At 30.3% G+C, this 22,731-nt stretch overlaps 3 protein-coding genes across 4 annotated transcripts; 1 reads left to right on the top strand and 2 right to left on the bottom strand.

The window, feature by feature from the left end:
* Positions 1-8,984: 8,984 nt before the first annotated feature.
* Rexo5 (RNA exonuclease 5) lies at positions 8,985-10,957 on the bottom strand. Its single transcript, XM_068762374.1, has 2 exons — positions 10,782-10,957; positions 8,985-10,663 (listed from the first exon to the last, which is right to left on the bottom strand). The coding sequence occupies exons 1-2, from the start codon at positions 10,846-10,848 to the stop codon at positions 9,000-9,002; spliced, it is 1,731 nt and encodes a 576-aa protein (XP_068618475.1). The 5' UTR covers positions 10,849-10,957; the 3' UTR covers positions 8,985-8,999.
* A 1,488-nt stretch (positions 10,958-12,445) lies between these two features.
* LOC137919301 (UBA-like domain-containing protein 1) lies at positions 12,446-16,828 on the top strand. The gene is made up of 4 exons (XM_068762340.1): positions 12,446-12,677; positions 14,123-14,200; positions 15,646-15,894; positions 16,446-16,828. Exons 1-4 carry the CDS (start codon positions 12,567-12,569, stop codon positions 16,470-16,472), a joined length of 465 nt encoding a protein of 154 aa, XP_068618441.1. The 5' UTR covers positions 12,446-12,566; the 3' UTR covers positions 16,473-16,828.
* A 1,661-nt stretch (positions 16,829-18,489) lies between these two features.
* LOC137919369 (uncharacterized) lies at positions 18,490-20,871 on the bottom strand. 2 transcript variants are annotated; one of them, XM_068762422.1, is made up of 2 exons: positions 20,766-20,871; positions 18,490-20,228 (listed from the first exon to the last, which is right to left on the bottom strand). In XM_068762422.1, the coding sequence occupies exon 2, from the start codon at positions 20,215-20,217 to the stop codon at positions 19,588-19,590; it is 630 nt and encodes a 209-aa protein (XP_068618523.1). In that variant the 5' UTR covers positions 20,218-20,228; positions 20,766-20,871; the 3' UTR covers positions 18,490-19,587. The 2 variants fall into 2 exon arrangements, with proteins under 2 accessions (XP_068618523.1, XP_068618522.1); XM_068762421.1 differs by lacking the exon at positions 20,766-20,871 and adding an exon at positions 20,508-20,640.
* Positions 20,872-22,731: the final 1,860 nt, after the last annotated feature.

Here is a 22,731-nt window from a genome sequence, read left to right as displayed (position 1 = left end):
TATGCTGTTTTTATAATTTTATTACCTGCATGAAAACTTCGCAAACGAACTAGGGTTAAACGTGCTAAATGAACTCGAGGTCAATGTTAAAGGTAAGAAGTCGCTTAATTTTATTCAACCTCCTTCACGCATATTGTGAAATTTATGACTTAGTTCATTATAATCAACTAAGTAAACCTACGTCCAGGTTTCATTTAAGAAAATTCATATTTTCTTCTTTTAAATTTTATTTCAGATAGAACTATACACTTTGAGGATGACATAGAAAGTAACATTAAAGGAAACGATGAAACGATTAACGAAAATCACAAAATGTCGGAAAAAGAAAATGGAATTTTTACTCAAAATCCTGTCAAAGAAGAACTACAAGTTGATAGTAATCATTGTAATTTAATGAATGATTTATTTAATATGGAAAAACAACAAGGTAAATAAAAACTTGAAATATACCTCACAAATAACATTCACCATTCAATTTAAACATTTCTAAAATAATGATTTTCGTTAAAATAATTATTTTTACCACAACAATTAATTTATTCATCATTTGGATCATCTCCATTTATTTTTTTTTAATATTAAATTATTCATTTTTGTTTATCCTTTTTAAATTAATAGTATATTAGTTATTTTTATTACAATCTTTTAAAAATCTGCAAATCATAACGTAAATTGAAAAATAATCTAAAAACTATAAAAATTTCCTTTAATAATTAGAGTATACAAGTAATTGTTATTATAAAAAAGTGACTTGTAAAACGTGAACATTAATAATGTTACAATTTTCTCACTAGATCTTTTCTTTCTTTTATGTAAAACATATTTATGCCCTACTAAATATTATAAGTTTATTCTTGTTTTTTGTCAATAAAATAGTCAAACTAATCAAAGATTTTCTTACGTGTAAGGTATCATATAAACATTTACATAAGTTTAATTATTGTCGTACTTCAAGGTATTTAAGTCAAGCTAGGCGGTGTCATAAAAGAAAGATTTGTATGTTATATAGACTCTTGAGATCAATAGTAAAACGCCTGTTTGGATGATAAATGCTTCAAATTTCAGTAGCACAGGCGAAACAAACTCGGCAGACTATATATATTTTTTAAAAGAATGTAAAGTTAAATAACATGATATTGAAATAGAGAATACTATTCTATATACAATAATAATAATACTATCTATTTAAAGTGTAGTAATCTTTAACACTTACTTTGATATATTTTTTTTAATCTGGCAAAAGGAAGTATTTTAAAATTACCTGGGATCCTATTGTAAAAGTATATTCATCGCCCATAGAAAAAATTACTAACTCGACGATGCTGAGCCTTAAGATTTCAAGTGAGAACTTAATGTGAGTTCACCTATGAAGGCTTTTGTATTAAGCCGCTCTGTAAAGGTAGTGTCACTATGATGTTGCTGTAACAGATTTTGGACTCTTGATAAAAAAACGGTACCAGTAATTGTGGCAGTCCTCTTTCGTACTGATACTACGTAAAGAATTGTTTTGATGCAAAACAACTGGAAATCAGAAAGTGCAAGGTCAGGGCTATCTGGCGGATACATTATCACCTCCTAGTCATCCGTAACTTTTGTTGATTGGCTAGAGATGCTTGGGGAACAATGTTATCATGATTAAAGATCACACTCCTCCTATTGATTAATACCACCCCTTTTCTTAAGTTTTTCCTTTATTCTCATCAATTGTTTGCAGTAGAGATGTGAATCCATGGTTTTACCCGGCGCTAAAGCTCATTATAAACAATGCCCATCCAATCCCACCGTATGATTAGCGAGCTAACCCGGGTTCTCCTACTGTCTGTGAAGTCTTAGCGATCGCTAACCACGGGCACGTTCTTTTCGTACTTAATCTTCTTTTCATCACCAGTTATCGTTCTCTTCTAAAACAGTTCAGTTTTATTGCATAAAGAATCGTTAAAGTGTATACGGTTTATTAGGTTTCTTTGAGTGAGCTCTTGTAGTACCCTAATACAGAGCTTTTATGTGTACTACTTACTAGCTTTTTTCTAAGAAGTCAAATCTGTTTTGTGGTCAATTTTCAATTATTCCGTTATTTCTTAGTAGCTACACGTAACAACGATGAACACTTTTGTCATCTAATGTCCTGACGGAAAACTCTTAAACAAAGATTTAGCTACTCTTAATGACTTTGCATCCTGCTTTCGTCGCATAACGTCCTATTTTTTCAAATAAAATTTTAAAAAGAATCAAATATCATAGCACGAAACGAAAAATATCACGAAACGAAATTTTAATAATCCTTTTTTAAATTATCTTTACTATGTAATCTATGCCAGATACAAATAATATAAACAAAGTGATTTTACTGTAACTTTATACTTGCTACTATTTTCAAAAGATCCCTTTTCTCCAAACTAAAATTTTGACCTGAAAACAATAAAAAAATTCGGCCACCGTATTTATTTTTTAAAATGTCAGTTATATGATATTAAAATCATCCAGATAAAAATAATACCCCCAAATATTACGGCAAACTTATGATATTCTAAAAATAATCTTCAAAATAACAGGTTATAAAAAAATTAAAAACCAGGCATATCGTATAAATTACAATTATCTAAACAGTTTTATGGTGTGCGATGTAAGTTAAGAGTTAATTCATGGCCTCGTGAAAAGTTAAACTTTCGTCGTCTCTCGTTAATCAGTTCGGTGGTTGTTAGTGATTACTTTTAACATAAGTCAGTAACTATTGAGAGAGAAAAATTATAAATTCAAGTATTATTAATTCAATTATGGTAGAAATTTTTAACCTAATTTGTGGTTATTTAGTGCTTTAATAACTGAAAACTTAATGAAATTGAAAGATCCTCTTAAATTCATTACCAAGGTTAATAAAATGGTAAAGGTCAAATATTTCTACATATATAATATTTCTATATATTTATATATATTCTAAACAATAGAATTAGATATTAACATGATAGTTTGGACTATGTAAAATATATTATTTCAGATTATTATCTTATGTAACTATCAAAAATTTTAATTGTTTAGGAAAAAGGTGATAGCTTTGTAAATAGAGTTTCTGTTATAATAATCTTCTATGGGCGTATAGCTGATAAAATTTCTTGGTTTCTTAGAGATTCCCTAGTATTGCAAAAATAGGTTAAGAAGTGGAAAATTCATTAAGAAGTTCTAGGTTTGGTCGTGGTTTGATTTTAAAAAACCTGGTGAAAATATATATTAAGCCAAATGTGTCTCAATATTAAATAACATTAACAACCGTTAATACCCATTTTAAAAATAAACTTAATTAATGCATGTTTAATGCTGATATTTCCTTCATTTTTCATAACGAACATTATCATTTTGGGCAATATAATGAAATGCAATATAATTTTTATTAAAATCGGGCAACAGAAAACGATGACACTGAAGAAAATATTAAAAAATTGTCAGCTCAAGAAAAAAAATTAGATCTAAAAGAAGTTGTCGAACATGCTTTATCCACTAATTATTTACAAAAAGTTGAGTATTCCAAAAGTTATATTTCCGATGTAAGTCTTAATCGAATAGACGGAAACGAGACGGAAACCCAAGTAGAACAAATTATAGAAACGAACGTTCCGGTAACTGCAGAAGACACGTCTAAGTAAGTAATTCTTTCAATACATTTGACTGTTTGCTAGGGCGATATCATACTTTCGATTACTTCTTTCACAAACTTCGGAAGCGTTGACATGTAGTTAGCTACTCACTTTTACATTCCACAAATCTTTATCGTTCATTTCGCACTTTCAGCGTTTGTTGGCAAGCGTGTGGACTGTATAAACGGATTAAAAAATGATGGTGGTAATTAATATATTTATTATAAAGCGTAACAATAAACTGATAGAACAAATGAAAAAAAAAAAACAAAAACTACACAAACTGTCAATATAAAAAGTATAAAAAACAAATAAAAATATGAAGAGGTCCGTTAACAAATTCCGGGCAATCAATCATAATTGTTCAAAAAAATCTTCTGTGTGTAGTGGCACCAGTTACATAACTATTTTCGAATTTAGTCATCATATTTAATTACATGTTCAAATATGTTATTATCATCATGAGAATAATAAAATCCTAACAATTTTAAACCTGCCATCATAATAGATAACGTTTATACAAAGTTTACAAATCATTTTGAGAATGTAAACTACTACTCGAATTAGTCAATAGTGATGTTCTTTAATTTCAAATAACATCTACAATTTCTAATTGAAGTACAAATAAACTTGGATATGTTTTTTAGACGCCGAAGGTTAGGCTCGTGGACTCTAGTGGTATTGCATCTTATGTGATTAAGGTCTGAGCATAAATATGACACGAGTATGACCTGTACAGGTGCTAGTGTGTATACTAAATACAAAGATACGATTATGTTTTAATTATTTCAAATACTATTGTTCATTGTATCAATTAACTTTCGGTAATGATTGTTTCGATGCAAGCCTACTAAAAAGTCGACACCCTTTACGTCTCGTTACCTTATTGTATTTATAAAACAGTTTCATTCTCAAACACGCAAAAGCTAGTTCATTGACTTCTAAAATATCAGATGTGGGCACTGCGGTAGGCTCACACGTTACTTTTCAAAATTCTGTTACGATGCATCTTTGGTGTTACAGTTAGAAGTCACGAAAAACAGTAATTAATTTTTTATTTACATTATTTTTGACGGTTTATGCGGCACTAGTTATAATCTACTTACGTTACGTTACATTAACTAGTTATAATCTACTACTTAAGAAATTATGATATGATATAAATAATGCTTAATATTTAAATTTATCTTAGAGACGAAGATGTTCAAGAGTCAGCAAGTCCGAGTCAGTCCGAATGCAGTCGAGCGACCCGTTGGGAAGCCCTCGCAGATATGGCGGCTGAGCTACCGCCGTCGCTCACCGTTGATCCGATCACTGGACAAATCTATGCACTGAGTAAATAAAAAAATACGACAATCTTTTTAAATAGGTGCAATAATATTAAACTTGTTATTAAATTCTCTTCATTATGAATAAGTTCTTTTATTCAATACATATCATTATTTCAGCATTGGGTTTTTTTTATCGCTTCCTTGTCCGCGTTTGACCACCAACTTGCTCGACCAAAAGGCACGACGTGCTCGAAAATGAAGCACGCAGACTATTGAAACTATTAAGTCAAAGGTACCTGGGTTATAATTCACGGGACATTAGGAAACCGACAGATCGTTCCATACTCGAGCTGTGGAGATCAGAAATGTCGTCAAAATGCTTGCTACTCCATAAAAATTCCTCAATTTAAGTGCAGTAGTGGGCCGAATTCCTACTTGTTCTATCAAAATACGGGGATGGTGGAATAAGGTCGAGAAGTTTATAGCGTATTCCCCAAAATTAATACTATAAAAATTGGTTGACTAGTCACTCGCCGGTGGTGTTCAAGACGGAGAAGTTTCTTTAAAACTAACTCATAATTACCCATAAGTCGAACAGCACGCCGTTCTACGGAATCAAAAGCTTCAAATTGTTATTTGACCGGGCCGTCCCAAAGGAACGGCGAAATAGGCCTATATTTTTGGAACTGCTTGGACTTTCGCAATCTTCCAACTAGGTGGATCAATCTTAGTGTGAAGGAATAGGCGGAAAAGTCGTGTCAGCACAGGAGTGCGCACAAGTCAACACTAACGCCGGTATTTCGTCAGAACCACTCATTCACTTCTCACGGAGCGATTTTACTATCAATTTTCGATTGATATGGATAATCGTTCATAGTATTTTCATGTTTAGGTATTGTCGGCGGTTTTTCGACCGCAATGTCAAGATAAAAATTCTTTGCAAAGAGGCTCGCAAAAAAAATTTGCCTTCTCCTCAGCAGAATGGGCCAACGATCTGTTGGGTTTAAATAGTGGAGGCGGCGACTGGCGACAAAAGTTCAACTTGATTGATTTTACCAGGAAACAAAATGCTTTACTACCGGCTGGGTATGTGGCATGCTTAACCCCACCGCGGCTAATTTGGTCAAAACGTGCTCCTCTTAATGCCTTTTGGTTGGACTTCGCGGATTTATTGTATCATTCACCTTCATTCCAGAAGCGTCCGAAGACCGCGTTGCCTCATGAGAGATATGCCTTCTGTTTAAACGCTTTCACATCCGCACTTTCGACGCTAAGCCATGAGCTAGGTTTAAGAGAAGGTAGAGCATCAGAGTACGGTATGAAGTACTCCATAACTCGGCTAAATACTGTTGTAATGGCAATGGAACAATCCGTTGGATCCCTGGAAGAAAAGCATGTTTGCCGCCAAGAACAAGATGCAATGATGATGAACTGTAGCGCCATAGTCGTCGAGTGTCCTTAGGACTGGAATCAGGAATAGAGTATGACGATACTGATCTAATTACGCCATCGCCGCAGTTGCCACGAGGCGGAAATGCCGAGATTGAGTATCTGTCCGGATCATTAGTCAGCAGAAAGTCCAGGCAGAGTTGGCTGACAGTTCTCAAAATCCGTAACCCTAGTAGAATCCTGGAATTGCCGGGTTAGACTTAACGTTATCGCTAACTTGGAGTTGGATCGGGACCAACATGTACTTCCCCCATAGATTTCCAATAGGAAGCGAATTATTAATAGCCTGACAATTTCAAATAATATTTTCAACATGAAGGAAACAGTAGAAACCGAATATAACAACATCGTTTATAATGAGAGACTGGTTAAAATAACCGAATGTTGAAATGAAATGAATCTGTTTTCTAACCAATAAATATATTGCTTATAACATCATCGGATACAAAGACATATCACTTACAACAAGAAAACCGTATCGATATTGAAGGGCTATAAAATCCAACCGTTTAATTGTTCCAACAAAACAAATCAATTTAAACAATTGTCAACCTTATTACTAACCTGAGATGAAATTTTAACTTGTGTATTATTTTTTTCTCCGATATTCCCGAGTCTATCCCGTGTTCTTTGCCATTTGAAATTGCATGTTACTACTAGTGCAATAATTGACCACGTGGCTCACAGCTTGGTTTCACGTTTTGTTTATATGGTATTACCAAGTCGTAAAAAAGTGAAGTGTTTTAATATTAAAGAAAAATCACATATTATATGGAGATTACAGAATGTTGAGTCGAATAATGAAATTGCAAAGGAATGTAGTCTAACACTTTACTATATTAACGATTTAGGAGAATAGAGATAGAATTAAGGCTCTTTTCGAAAACTTTTTGGAAATTAAACGATCGAAGATATATAAGTTATAAAGAAATTTTTATTAACTAGGTTTAAACACCAGAGGGCAAATATCGTCCCAATTAGTGGTCGAAACGAACGAAAACTTCTAGTACTCGAAGTCTTGGGTACGTTTTCGTCATAACATCTAGGAGTATATCAGGAAATGTTTGCGGTGAAGCGGCTGGCGTTCCAGATGTGCGGTACAATCTCTTAAAAAACATTTAGTAGTAGGAAAAGCTAGCAATCGGCGTTAGATTTAAAAACATTCACTCCTTACCCTATGACATATGAAAACAGCACTATGTATAAAAATGAGTGCGAAATTACGCAGAATTGAAATATCGAGGAAACAAAATTCTTCTCATAGTAGAAAACGGTCCCGCTCATCATGTAGTCTCCAATCTAAAATTGATAAAACTTGTGTTTTTACCGCCTACTGTCTGTTTACATCGCATGGGCCAAAGAGTGATTTCATGTGTTTCATGTCACATTTTAATTAAAAAGAAGTTCCTATACCTATACTTCAATCATACATATGACTACTACTACTCACTGACGTCCGAAGCATGACGTTCCCTTTAATGCAGTCATATCCGGTTTTGACTGTAATTATAACTTAAAATATATATGTTCATTACAATTAATTTAAAATGTAACAAATTAATACAATTTAATAAAAAATTAAGAAATAAGCAGATGTTAACTTATCTAAATGACTCAGTTAAATTCCATACAGGATTTTTAGAAGTCTTGCTGTTTGTCAGTATCTAACATTAAGGAATTACTTTTTACTAATATATTTTGAAGGATTTAAATAAATAACCTGTTGTCAGTGACCAGTATGATAACATTTTATTTTACTAGTATTAAGATCTTTTAAGTGCAACTCTGGAAGTACATCTTGCACATTTTGATAGATTCTGACATTAAAAGCTATTTTTATAAAGGAATAATGTAGATGCAGTAAGCCATAAAGGCTTACATTGGAACCAGTTCATTTTACCTTACTTATATAACTTTAACTTAATTTGTAAAAAACAATAACAAAATTTAGATAATATGTCGGCGAAACATAGATATCAAAAAGTATATTTCTTTTAAGCCTAAGCGAAAATTGTCTGATGTTCAAAATAAGGTTTTGAAAAAAGTCTTTTATATATTTACCTTTGTAGCGTTCATTTGAACGTTCGAACTTTTTTATAAAATTTTTCCCTTAGATTTAATAATTTCTATTCCTTAGTTATGGTTAAGTGTCAAATCGTTATTTGCAGGATTGGTTCGTTGAAAATTTGCAGAGTATGTATTAAAAATGATAAATTTGAAATATAAAGCTGCTATACTGCATTTAGTTAACATCACACACATATACAACTATCTTTACTGCCCTTTTAGAAAAATTATGTTTAAAACTAGGTGAGAGATGGTTAGCCACATAATTTTTATTTGTTGTAAAGAGATATTTGCGAGGGTAAAGGGAACAAGAACTGCTACCAAATGTAAAGTTATTTTCATAATAAAAACTAAACTTTGAAAAATAGTTATAAACAACAGTTACTAGTTTGTAAATAAGTTGGTACATCTAAATAGTCCCTGTGAGATGTTAGAGTATATAAGAAAAGTTTATCTGCCACCAACTTTAATGATATGTGGCTTAAGTTACCACTAATAACAACCTAATGAATCAACAAGAAGTCAGAAGTGATACTAATTAATAGTGAGCTAAATTTTCAATGGATAAAATAATACAGTAAATTTAACTTGCATCTTTTACTTTCATCATTGCTACACCATTATTATTTGTAGAACCACCAAATAATACAACAAACAACCCTGATTCCTTTATACAATCCCACACTTTTTTAATCCAGTTATCAATTGTTTCCATTTGTTTTAATTCATCTTTAATATCAGTTTCCAATTTTATATGGGCCATGGCAAAATTAAATTCACTAACAGCTTCTGACAGCTTACTTACAACTTCTTCTACATCATCAACTGTACACAATTTAACCTTCTTAAGTTTACATTTTTTTAACTGTGAATTGAAACATTCTTTTGCTTGTGTCAGGTATGTGAAGTAATCACCTGTTATGTTATCACATCCAATTACTATAGATGTTTTCTTCTGCTCTATAATGTGATTAAAAATTGACAATGCATATTCTTGCTTTTGAACAATTTTTGTTACATTTTCTCTGTATCCTTTCCTCTTAGTGTGCACAGCATCACCAAACTCCATGTTCTTCTTCAACTTTAATTGTACAAGTTTCAATGATGCTAATGAATCTTCTGTGGAACAATGACCGTTTTTACCAGATTGAATATCCTCATTTAGATATTCTCTAGCTAACACTTTAAGTTTTGGTTTACGAGTTCGTTCTCCTGTGAAATTATATATTAAGCTTGTATCTATTATATATGGGTGCATCATTTTTAAGGCATGCAAATCTGCATTAAGTGATTGACCAACAAGAATAGCATCAGGAGGTAACAAGTCTCGAATCTCCCTTTGAACATCTTCAAGTCTTTTTTCAACACCTAATAATATTGAATGAGTAATACCAGAAAACTTTGTCAAGTAATCAGTTATATCATTATAAGGTTTAACCAATGCTTCATAGATGCTAACATGTTTTTCATTCACTATTGAGACTCTAGTCAGTTCAGAACCAGCATTTGTTAAGCACATTTCACAATCCAAGCCAAACATTGGTGACTTAGCCGTAACTGGTGAATATTTATCTTTTGTCATTACATAATCAGCATAGGTGTGCTGCAATTTTCCTTTAAGAGGCAGTGGGTAATTTTCTTCTATCAATTGCCAAGCAGACATAATCAGTTGTGTTCTCGGATATGCATCTTCATTGGAAAAATCACCTTTTTCTGTCATTGTTTCACCGTCAATAGGGAAAACAGCCTTCATCATAACCATTAAATCTTTCCTTGCTTCTAGTGCTAAATTCATACTGCCATATCTCTGTATAAGTGATTCTTTATCAATTTCTGACAAAGGTACCAGTGCAAGCTCTTTGACAAGAGAACCATTATATACAGATGGTGTGAGAATTTCCACAAAATTATTAAAAATTTTGTTTGCATTAAACATAGTTTCATTATATTTCTCCCAGTCTTGGATAGACAGACCTTCTAAAACAATGCAAGTGATTTGATTAATATAATCACATTTTTCTAGTACATACCAGCGAGGAGGTTGACTTATATTAATATTTCCTAACAATGGATGCAGGAGGAGATGTTGTAGATCTGTAAGTGTTAAGGGAATTCGTTCTTCAGAGGGTGTAAGTAAAGATGCTGTATTTCCAGCCAATTTTAAACGAAATTTTGGTATATGTTTTTTACGAATTTTTGGTCTTTGTTCCTCAGCAGGATTTTGGTCCTTATCTGCTTTATTTTGTTCTGTAAAAAATAAAACAAAACTTATATAAACAAAACAACGAAAAGGTTAACAATTATAAAATAAATACCTAGTTTTTATCTGATATTTTGAAAAACGGACAATAAGAATCGTTTGTACCTGTGCCTTGTAAATTGTTTCTACGCTTTTTTTTTACTGGTTCTGAATTGTGGTAATTCATTTTCATCTTTTAGAGAATGACAATCAACGCAAGTGAAACTCGTGGCGTACCGATTAATAGATGTTCTTCATCCTTTGACATAAAATGCTTTAATGACATGTCTGAGGCAGCTGACAGTTCAAAAATCTGTTTACTTAGTTATTGTGCTAGATAAAAAATAGATTAATGTGTAACGGTAACTTACGCTATAACCAGTAAAAATAATGTTTCTTATTTCATTTTCGTAATGACGCTATAATAACATATCTATTAAGTTTTCCATCTTTAATTTCCCACACAAGCTACCAATCAATAATAGCGTTATATAAATCATTAGGTTTTTGAAAACAATTTTGATTATTTAAACAACTATAAAGTACACATTGCAAAATTTAAATGTACTGAAATTAATTACTTTCATCATTGATTATCAACCGTTCATCTTGCTTGTTTTCACACTTTATGTGTGTGCACAGTGGCGGATAATGGCGGACATAAATGCCTAAATGGAATTCTCTGGTGCTCAACTTATATATTATAAATTTTCTACAAGATTAATACTTATGCCTAAAACATATAGGTAAACTACATTATTCGACATGAAAGCGTATTTTTTTTGCCTGAAAAATGGATATTAATGACAAATTAAACCACAAGATATTCCTACGCAAAATATACTTAATCTCAAATCAAAACTATTCTACACGAAATGCTATTACGGAAAGCTTGTTTTTGTCAAAGTTACACAGTTATTTATACACTTGTAGGAATAATATTATGGTAAAATTCCACATTCGCGAGACCCTTAAGTTATAATTCTCGAAGTCTGTCGTTTGTTAAAAAAAACGATAATTTTGAGGTCGGTCGGGAATCGTGGGTTAGCAAGCAACTAAAAATATAAAGGTTGGAGTGTCCATATTCTATATAGCTCATAGTTAGCTCATTGCATTAGTCTCTAATAAATTTAATTGAAAATGGTAACATACAGCGAAATAGAACACTATTCAAGAATCTAATTTAATTATGCATCATAAAAAAAATCTTAATTCTTATAATTTTTTAATGTGAATTGTGTGTTGACAAATCGTTTTCTGTATTAAAATCTGTAAAATTTTGTTATCAATCATTATTTGCAGTAAAATCCTTAGAATAAAGATGATGTATTTAATAAACAAAAGTATTATAATGAAACGTATTTAATAAAACAAACATTCTAAGTGGGTTATTGGTATAATGATTGTTTATATTATTTTGTACTTATGTTTTATTAATTTGGTCATTAAATAAGAAATTAATATCCTTACTGGTTTAATTTTTCAAATATAGAATTAGTATATTTGAAAATTACAAATAAATAATAAATTTCAAAATAAATAATACATTATTCATTTAATATTAAATAGGTTTAGTAATCTTTTAAAGAAAAATTGTATGAATGAGTACTGATTTTTCATCAAAATGTTTACAATTTGCAAGCAGAAAATGTGTGCTACTAATAAATTTAAGGAAAATTATTTTTAAAGTAATTCTTTATCTTTGGTTTTAACTTCGCGGATGAAGGTTATATTGTTAGAATATTATGTAAACTTCTGACCTCTCTTTTACTCTTACGAATAAAGCTTAGGCCCACTAGCGCCTTTAATAAAATTACGTCGTGATCCCAACAGAATAAACATTCGTCTACTTGCTACTATTATTTCTTGCAGAGTTGGAGAACTTGAATTTCGATAAGAAAATAAAATACAATGGATTCGGCGTTACGTGAACAAGTTATGATAAATCAATTTGTATTAGCAGCAGGATGTGCACGAGAACAAGCAAAACAATTACTTCAGGCTGCCCATTGGCAATTTGAGGTAAATTTGTGTAACACATGTAAACAAACAATTAAACCATGAAATGGCTGCTACATCATTGGTTGTATCTCCTTAATTATATATTTATTAAAATTCAATTACAAAAGTTTAAATCATGTAATTTCTACAGTACCTTTAAAAATATAGTACGCAATTAAACTCAGGAATATCCTCTTCACTGTCAAAAATAGATTTACGTAAGTTATAATAATGACAATTTAATCGCACAGTTTGTAAATAAACTAACAATAACAATTGAATTGTCAGTAGTAGACCGTATATGTTTTTCGGCTTTTACAAATTTTGTTAAAAACACTTAACTTATATTGTGATATTAATTATGATTTAAACTGTTTATTTTAATAATTGTATCTTTTTGTCAGTTTTTAGAACTAACCTTTGCCTCTATTTTTATCATATACCTTGTTAAAAATAAAACTATAATAAATAAGTAAAGAAAAACTAGTAGCAAGAAGTAACATAGCAAAAAAAATAATTAACCAACTTCTGAATCATTTTTAATTATCTCTTGTTTTTTTTTTTTAATTTTCATTAAATTACATCTTTATTAATTTATGTGTATTTTAGCAGTGTTTACAAAATAAATATATCGTAATTTCGCCAATAAAATCTTTTAAATTCTAAACAAGAAGTATACACATACTACACTTTCAGAAAACCAACATTTTCATAATATCTTACAAAAGTTTGATATGGAATCAACCTTGATAGTTAATTTGTTATTCAAACAGTATTGTATCCCACCCTAACCACAAATATAATCACTGTAGATTAAAAATCTCACAATAGAGATTTGTAGTGAAGAAATCTTATGCTTATTAAAGACAGAGGTAGAGGAGCATTATTATAATTTATAATTTTTTGTAGTCTACCGGTCGGTCTTATATGTTCCATTTAATGGATAACTTTTAAGATTTAGGGTATCATTGTTTTTCTTCAAATGAGCAGGCCACCTAAAAGGAACCAACTTCAAATCTATTTCTTCAACAAAATACTTAATGCAATTATTAAAGTATATTTATCTCAAATTATTAAATGCTTTTTTTTGTAAGTATGCCATGGCATGACTTTGTTATGGTTCATTAGCTAAGGTTACTAGATACCAAAAAAAAAATTGCATAGCAATTCTGATTCTGTGAGTCATGAATTCGAGTCGAAGGCATCAAATATCATTTAATTAGTTAAAAAAATAAACTTTGTAATCATTTTATTAGAAACAATAGTTAAAAAAAACTGAACTATTATGAAATTTGTACTCCCAAAAAATGTTTAAAACCAAAACATTTTAATTGTTACCCTAGGGTGAAATTAAATAAATGCCTATAGTTTAAACATAACAATTATTTCCATTTTCTTTTGAAATTTTTCACTTAAGAATTATATTTTTTTAATTTGTTATAAATTTTGATATTTAATGTTTTCAGACAGCCTTGTCAATATTCTTTCAAGAAGTTACTATACCATCAGGCGCAAATGGTATTGCCGCACCACATTATCACCAGGTCTGTAATAAGCCCATACATATTTTTTAGGAACATCTTATTGATAATTAATTATATTCTTTGAGGGTTTTCACTACATTGACAATCAATCATTTGTTTAATTATCGCACTAATGCTTAAAAAGCAAACATAAAATGCATTTAAATTATCAGAAGTGGCATCATGTTTGCTTAAATGAAAAAAGTGAATCATAACATAATATTCATCACATAGGCAGTTATCAGTGATAATAAATTTTTATTGTCTTAAAAGTTTTGGCATGGACTGCCAACTTGTTGAAATTTTTGGTGGATTATAGTCTGTACTGATAGATTTACATACACCAACAAAAAAACTGAACCAACTATTCAGTGATACATTGATACTACCTTCATAGTACAATTAGATAGCTCGCAGATTCTAAATTCGCGAGACCTGAGTCCAAAGAAGCCAGAAAGGCTAACAGCGCCCACCACCAATAAAATATAGTCAATAACATGATTAAGATGTCATTACACATTCAAAAATTAAAGAAACATTGTCTCAAAATGCATGTAAATTTCTTTGTACTATAATCATAAACAAAGAAGCATTATAGAGGTTCAACCCAGCATGGGATTTTTCAAAAATTCATATATATGTAATTTGTCAAATAATGTAAAATGTCATTTAATGCTGTGATTTGTTTCTTTCAAATAACAAACTATCATTTTATGAATCTTCCAATTAAAATAATATATAATACAAAATTGCATGAATAAAAACAATCTTGCAAGCCTTCTTAAATATTGTAACTTTTTATTACTTGAAAATGGTCTTGGGCAGGTAGAACTTGCATTAAAATTACAAAGTCAAGTCCTAAATTGCTATTGCCCAGAGAAAGTAATCCTTAGACGGATTATTTGTGATGCTAACATGTTAGAACAATAATTGCTGATAAGTATAATATCCAAATAATGTTTAAACATTAAAGAATCGCTTGATAAGCTTTTTAATCTGGTCTAGTGTAATAAAGCCATGCATTGGGATTTTCGCTCTTCAATCAAAAGGCGGTAATTTTGATAAGGCTTCAGTTATTGCACTAGTTGGAGTGTATTCCATATAATCGAACTATAATGCAGCCGAAACTGTCGCACCGCGCCTCAGGTAATTTCACGGCGAGACGGTGGAGTATCGCCCGTTGTGCCTTCTTTTTGTGCTTGCCATGTTGATCTTTATAATAGAATATATATATATAACAAACTGAACCGAGTAAAAATAAAATTAGAGTTGACAGATCAATCAACCATTTGTCAATCTGTTGGAAAGTGAAACCTCTTAAAAATAACAACAGGTTGGTAAAAAATAGGTGTAAAACTTTAAAGCTTTTTGCTGATAATTGACATTACCTTTTTGAAGCTTTTACACCTATAACCAATCCCTGTATATTGATATGATGATCATTAAATGCATTATTTGTTTTTCAGCAATTAATTACGCCCTGTAACACTCCAGCGACGCCACCCAACTTTCCAGACGCCTTAGCGGCGTTCTCTCGTCTTTCGACAACGGGCAGTCCAAGCAACGCGAGTGGTGGGGGGGCGAGCGCTATGGCCCCTCCAGTCTCACCACTCGCTACTCATCCACCACCGCATCCGTCACAGATGCAAATGAACACATTTCAGAGCCCGTCCAATCCGCCGACTAACTACGCACCACTTTCATGCTCAACCGCTGTCAGTACCTGTGTTAATACTCATTGATTTCTCAGTTATTTGCATATGTCATAGGTAACATGTTGCTGTATAGTTAAATGGTATAAATGCATATAATATTCCATGTGTTAAGATATTCAAATATGCCAATTTTATCTCAAATGTTAAGAAATTGCATCTGTACACTACAAATTTTCTAATCTCTTCACATGATCATAAGAGGGAAGAATACCAAATATAAAATGGAGTTACATTTTGTGTCCTTTTAGTTTAAGGATTTACTTAATAGTAAGGAGCAAGAATTACCTAACATCACATTATTTGTTCCTGTTTAATTGCTCTAAAAGTTAATAAGATAATGTATTATAATATACTCATAACCTTTTTAACTTTTACAATTTACTAAAAAGAATAAAAAAAGAATCTTTTGTACTATTCCAGACTTGTGTAGCTTAATGTTACTAAATTTACAGCATGTATTTTATTAACATAGCCAAACTATTATCCCTAAACTTTTTCTTAATTTCAAAGTAGTGACAATATTTATAATTAATATTTGTATAACTTTCCAGGTACGCAGAGAACACATGCCAAGATAAATAAAACATGATAGGTTAGGACCATCTATAATTTATTTTTCTAATGGTGCGCATTGTGAGCTGTGGACTTGTGAATATTTCTTTCCAAACACCCCACTGCAGCTTATGTTTGCTGGACAATATTTGGGGTGCTATAGTCAATCATGTTTAACATATTAAAATTGTCACTGTTTATATAGTGGTTTCTAAAACAAAATGCACTATGTATAAAAACATGAATTGTGTTACAGTTTTTGATACCTTATTAAAATCAATGATACCTGTGATTATAAGAATTTTGGTATCATAAATATGTAGTGGTATAATTGTAATTATAACTGTATAATAAAAACAAGGAAATTGATGTTATCTCCATATGTGTTATATTTATTTGTGCCATCTTTAATCCTAGCTTTACAAACATTTGCATAAATTTAGTAAAACAATGAGAGAATAAAATTTCTAAATATTAAATGCACTTTCAGATTGCATATAATTATAAATATAAATAATTATAAACATCACAAACACTAAATAAATTAACATCTTTTAAAAGAAAACATCACGGAAATTATAATTCAAACTATTTAAATACAAATAATGTAAACATATATACAAGTTAATTTTCATTAGAAATCCTATTTCATAATGTTATCATTGGCTTTTTTGTGTTTGTATCATAGATTTTCCTTATCTGAAGTGCACTGGTTGTGTTCGTTAATGTTATGTGTATCGATCATTTCTGTATCCAAACATTTCTTGAAAATAAACTGAAAATAGAAATTTACAGTTCATATATCAAACAATATATCAAAGTACATATGTACCTTAATATACATAGACGATGTTATTTTTAAGCTCATTTACCTTACACATGATTTTTTGCTCAAAAATCCAAACACTTATTACAGAAAACAAAGAAACGAATACAGAGATTAATAAATAATTAGAAGTATATTTGTAAGCGTTAAGAAAAACATCGTAGCCGCAATTATGAAACATAACTTTTTGCATTTTATATAATTAAAACTTTGTGTTTTTAATCAGCTTCTCATGCAACAAAATAGAAGTATTGTTTATAAAATTCTGCAATCATTCTTTTTATCAAAAATATTTCGTGTTGAACTTTGACATTTACCTTCTTAACTTCAATTGACATTTTTTGTAATAAAGCTTATAAACTTTTAGCCATATTCATAAGCTATTTTAGTTTTTCTGAAAAATATCATTCAGGAAATGGCAGCCCCCTTTACTTTTATTGCATTCAATATAAAGGTAAAGAATTGTATTTCTTTATATAGTATAAATTTAAAGCATTTATTTGCTTTCGGCCATTGAAAATAAATATTATGCCTGTAAAAATTGTATATTATAATAAATGATTTTTCTTTAGTCTGTATTACTTTTATAATCTCTGACCATTTTTAAGAGAACTACAGAGTCAAATTTAAGGAATCGCGTGACCTGTACTTAGGAAAACTAGTGAAGTCTATGCACAGTTTTATTCTCACTGTTCTATAAAAGGTTTTACCTTTTTAAATGCTTTAGTACTTAACTTGTAATAAATCGAAATACTGCAGTTCTTTTTGGTTTTTTTAGCTCTTCTCATTTTATTAACATTCAAAACATTTGACCAGCATATAAGAAAAAAAAAGACTCAAATATTTTATTGAAAACATTTAGCTTATGAATGTATATTTAAAGCAAAAATGGTCTTTTGAACACACATAAGTTGTAACATATTTTTTCCATCTACATAACGAAAATGAAAAAATATAGTTTTTACAAACGTAAAACATATGTAAATTACAAAAGTGATTATAATCATTTATTTCAATAATACTGTAAATTCAGTAATGACTAAATTATTTTGTTTTATCTCTATAAAGATGGTCAGCTTACATGATATAACAACATGTATTTATGTATAAACCTGTTAGTTAAATTTTAAATTAATTGTATTACATGTTGCATTAAAATTAATAAACTAAAAGATTAATGAAATATTAGATAATACAAATTAATTTTTCTTCTGAAATAGCACTGAAGACATGTCGAAAATGTTATCTTTTTTTAAAATACAAATATATATTTTTATTATGTTTAGCTCTTGAAAGTTTTATTTCAAGAGTAACATTTGTTACTCTATTGGTTTCTTTGATTAAATATTAGTTCATTAGTAAATTTACAGTAATTGGATTTACAAATGTTTAAAAATTTTTTAGTTCAATACCTGTTTACTTTTTCTCCAATAGAAGAGGATGATTATTGTTAAAGTTTACTACTTAATCACTCTATGGCTGAACAAGAAAACTATAATTTATAAAAGATGTGGAACAGTTTTGATTAAAAATAAAAAAATACATACAATGGGGATCAAGCATTTACATCTTTCACTCTGTTTACCATCATCCTTTATATGTTACAAAATAATTATTTATTGATATAGCAATTTTTTCACTCAATGGCCTCCTTACATGGATTATTTACTGTGCTAGCTATTGAAAAATCGTTTCATTATATTATGAGATTTTTATACTTTGGCCATGGAGTTTAATGATTTGAACTTTGATATTAATATATTAGTAACAAAACAGATATGAGTAATGATATTTCTGGAAATTATGATATGTACAGCTAATAACACCTACTTTCAGCTAGGACAGAGGTACCACTGCTTTGAATGAATAAGTCTGTAGTGAAGTTGTGTTCTGTTGTGAAACAGGATTTAATGATTGCTGAAGAGCAATCTATCTACAAAAGCATTACTCTAATCACACAAGTATCTAGATAAGATAAGCCATCTAATAACAAACAAAGTAATTTCTTTGGCTAACAAGTGAATTAACTTCAACATAGCAAGTAAGGTTTGAGCTCTTAAGTTTAAAGTATAAAAAATAATTTAATAAAACATGTTTATTCATTAACTACAAAGTTACTTAAAAAAATACCTTAAGTAAGATTAGTCTTAATATGCAGTTTGCAATATTTAAACTAGAAAGTTATAAAAATAATTACAACATGACCGTAAAGTGTTTACATTTTTAAGGAATTTAAGTTTAATACAATAATAAACTGACTCAAAGACCACTTTTACTTTCCACTTACAAAAAATTGTGAAGTATAAGAATATTTTTTAAATATACATCATCTCTGCCATTGATGACATTTTCTTAGGTATATGGACAAGAGTTTCAAAGTAACTTGCTAATTCATCAATTGTGACATCGCAGGGTGGGTTGAGTGCTTGCTGGGAACATGAAGCCATGTGACTTAACTCTAAATTTGAATCTTTACCTAATCTATCAGATGACACATTATTCTTCCACCATGTAGCTTCATCATTAGCTTCTTTTTTGACAATATTGTGCTGGTCACTATCAGAAGATATACACAGTTGATTGCAATTATCTACAAGTGCATTCAAGCTCAAATTGTCCGAATTGAATTTAGAAACTCTTAATTCACATTGATGTAATCGTTGATCACTTTGTAATTTGTGTTTTTCAAAATGTTTCAATAGTTTCAAAACAGGCTCACGGAGTATTCTGTTATGTTTCTTTTTACAGATGGCGATGATTTTATTATTTTTGTGTGCAAAACATGTACATTTGTAGTTTTGAGGGCATGATTTAAGCACATGCCATTTTTTTTGTTGTGACAATAGAGTAAACGGATTTTCATCTTTGGTCTGTTTGTTTGTCTTAATTGGTTCAATTTCCAATCTTCCCATCTCAGCACGGAGTGATACTTCTTCTCCTGTCATATTTAAGACAGCTGTAAAAAGTAATTAATTACTATCAAAAGATCTTGCATGTAGTACATAAACAGGTCTTATTTAAATAATTAATTTTATAACTAAAATACCCACAGACTAAAAAAAACTTGTGTTATGTTTTTAACGCTTATCTGAACTAAATTGCAATGAATTTACAGACCATTCTAGTTTTAAGAATATTGGTGCATTCATAATTAATAATTAGATGTGATAGAAATTAATGCATCAAAAACAAAACTTCTGTCAAAAGAGTGTTAACAACATTTCACGAACAGTACCTTTCGTACCATAATCTTTTTGACAGATCATGGAATAATAACACGCGGTGATTATTTTAAAGACATTAATTTCCACGTGATTGATAGCACATATTTGTAAATAACAGATTTCTTGAAAGTATTTCATGTAACAGACGCGTAATAGACATAGAGCAAAACTGTTTCACTGTGTCACTTTTGTTATGAGTGTGATTATGCATCATAACATTATCTCTTTCTACACCAACAAATTTAAAAGACACAATGTCAAAAACTTACATTATAATGGTAATATATATCCTTCATCAAAATGTGACTTTTGTTTATATTTTAAGAAATAACCATGAACGCAAATTAATGTTAGACAACAATGACAATGACGTATTTTAGGAAAATATGTATTTATGTACCAATGTTACCAGATTATATGACACAAAAATATCGATATAAAATATCGAACACCGAAAATTTGAAATTTATGCTAATGTGAAATTGATTGAAAGCGAGCGTGATCTAGTAGCTAGTAGTCTCGACAAGTTATTTTTCTAATTTAATATTAACCACACGCGCTTATCCCAGACAATACAAAAAGAAGAAAACTAACGAAATTTTATACTATCGCTTTTGTAAACAAGTGAACGCAAACTGTATTAAATGTCAGCCATCTATAAAAATTGAAAAGCCACAATAAAGTTAAAATTTATTCAAAATGTTAAGAAAAGTGTATTTTTCAGACATACGGAATTAAAGTACACACAATTACAATAAAAAATAACCTTATGGAGTTAGATCTGTGTAAGTTTTTTTTTAAGACGAAATGCCATAGCAGTTATTGAAATTTGCAACCTGCCTGAAATCAATTAAGAAGGATACATTAATAAGAAAAATACATAAAACTAATGCTATTTCATATGTTTATTTTGTATCTTCTCCAGCAGGAGAGGAGTTCAAATAATATTCGATTACACCTCCTAACCCAATTAGTAAATAAGGCTTTGTTAGCATTAAATTCGTAAATTTATTCAAAATCAAATTGAAAAATGACAAGCAGAAAACCTCAATTTAGAACTGATTTTTGGCATTTTGTTATATGATAATCATATGTTAAACTTGTGCTAAGAGATACATGTAAAATGATAGGGTAAGGTATGATGGCCTAGATGGCTATAAGACGTCACAGATTCTGGTTATTAATTAGCCTGGGAAAGGTTCAGGAGGCTGCACCGAAAGTAGTAACGCCATTAAATAAAGAAGCAACACCATCCTGTTAAAACTATGTGTGTGAATTGTTATCTGTTTTTTTTACTTTTGGCAGAAAATTATTAATTGAGTATGCTTTGATAACAAACTTCGTTGACAGTAACGGCTTTCCCTCGAAGATTTTCGAACAAATAGGCTCTGAATAATTCACTGCCAAATGCCACTGAAAGAACGCACCTATTATTACTTTAGGACTGTGAAGTGGTTGTAAATTTTTAAAATTTATCACTAATGGCAATTGTCTTTATTGAAAATTCCATTTAAATTCAAAGTGGCTTCTTCGCTCCAAAAGATAGCATTTAGAGTTTGAAAATATGGCAACTTTGTTTTTCACTGAATTTTTAAGAACACCCAATTCACTTGTTTTAACAGCTTGCATAATTTGAATCTTGGAGGACTTAACAGAAGAATCTTAAGGATATTCTTCAAATATTCTTGCACAATATTTTTAGGACCTCTAAACAAGGCGCTCGTATGCAGACATATTCGCAGATTATAGCGTAAAATTTATGCGAATGAGTTCATTATTTTAATTTTTCTCGATGTTCTGCTGGGCCCTAACCTTGTACCATTTGTTGCGTTTGTACCTAGATGTCCCTAATCTCAGTCCCGATACATAATCGATGTTACATAATCGCATAATATAGTACAACGAACAAAACCTGTGACAATCACAAAACATGGATCTTTGGCCTTAAAATACGCTTCGATTGCGAATGTATGTTGTTTTTTTGGCCACTGCGATAATGTGATCAAATAACCAGCAGGAATGACGAAGCTAACGCAGTCACCTTCCCTTTTCCCAGGTTATAGGGAAATTTGAAACCTGCGAATACTGCACACAAGTATTTCGGCTAAATGATACGATAAAACGTACTAATTTCTAAGTCAATAACTTTGAAACTGGTAAAAAATCTATGTAACGACCCATGCCATTCATAGTTACTAAAAGTGAACGATATTTGAGCTTAACGACTTTAACCTC

This window comes from Battus philenor, unplaced genomic scaffold, assembly GCF_028537555.1.
Source record: "Battus philenor isolate CCGP_79_NKW_IND1 unplaced genomic scaffold, ilBatPhil1.0.hap1 SCAF_16, whole genome shotgun sequence".
NCBI lineage: Eukaryota > Metazoa > Arthropoda > Insecta > Lepidoptera > Papilionidae > Battus > Battus philenor.
This window is presented reverse-complemented; position numbering and strand designations above follow the sequence as displayed.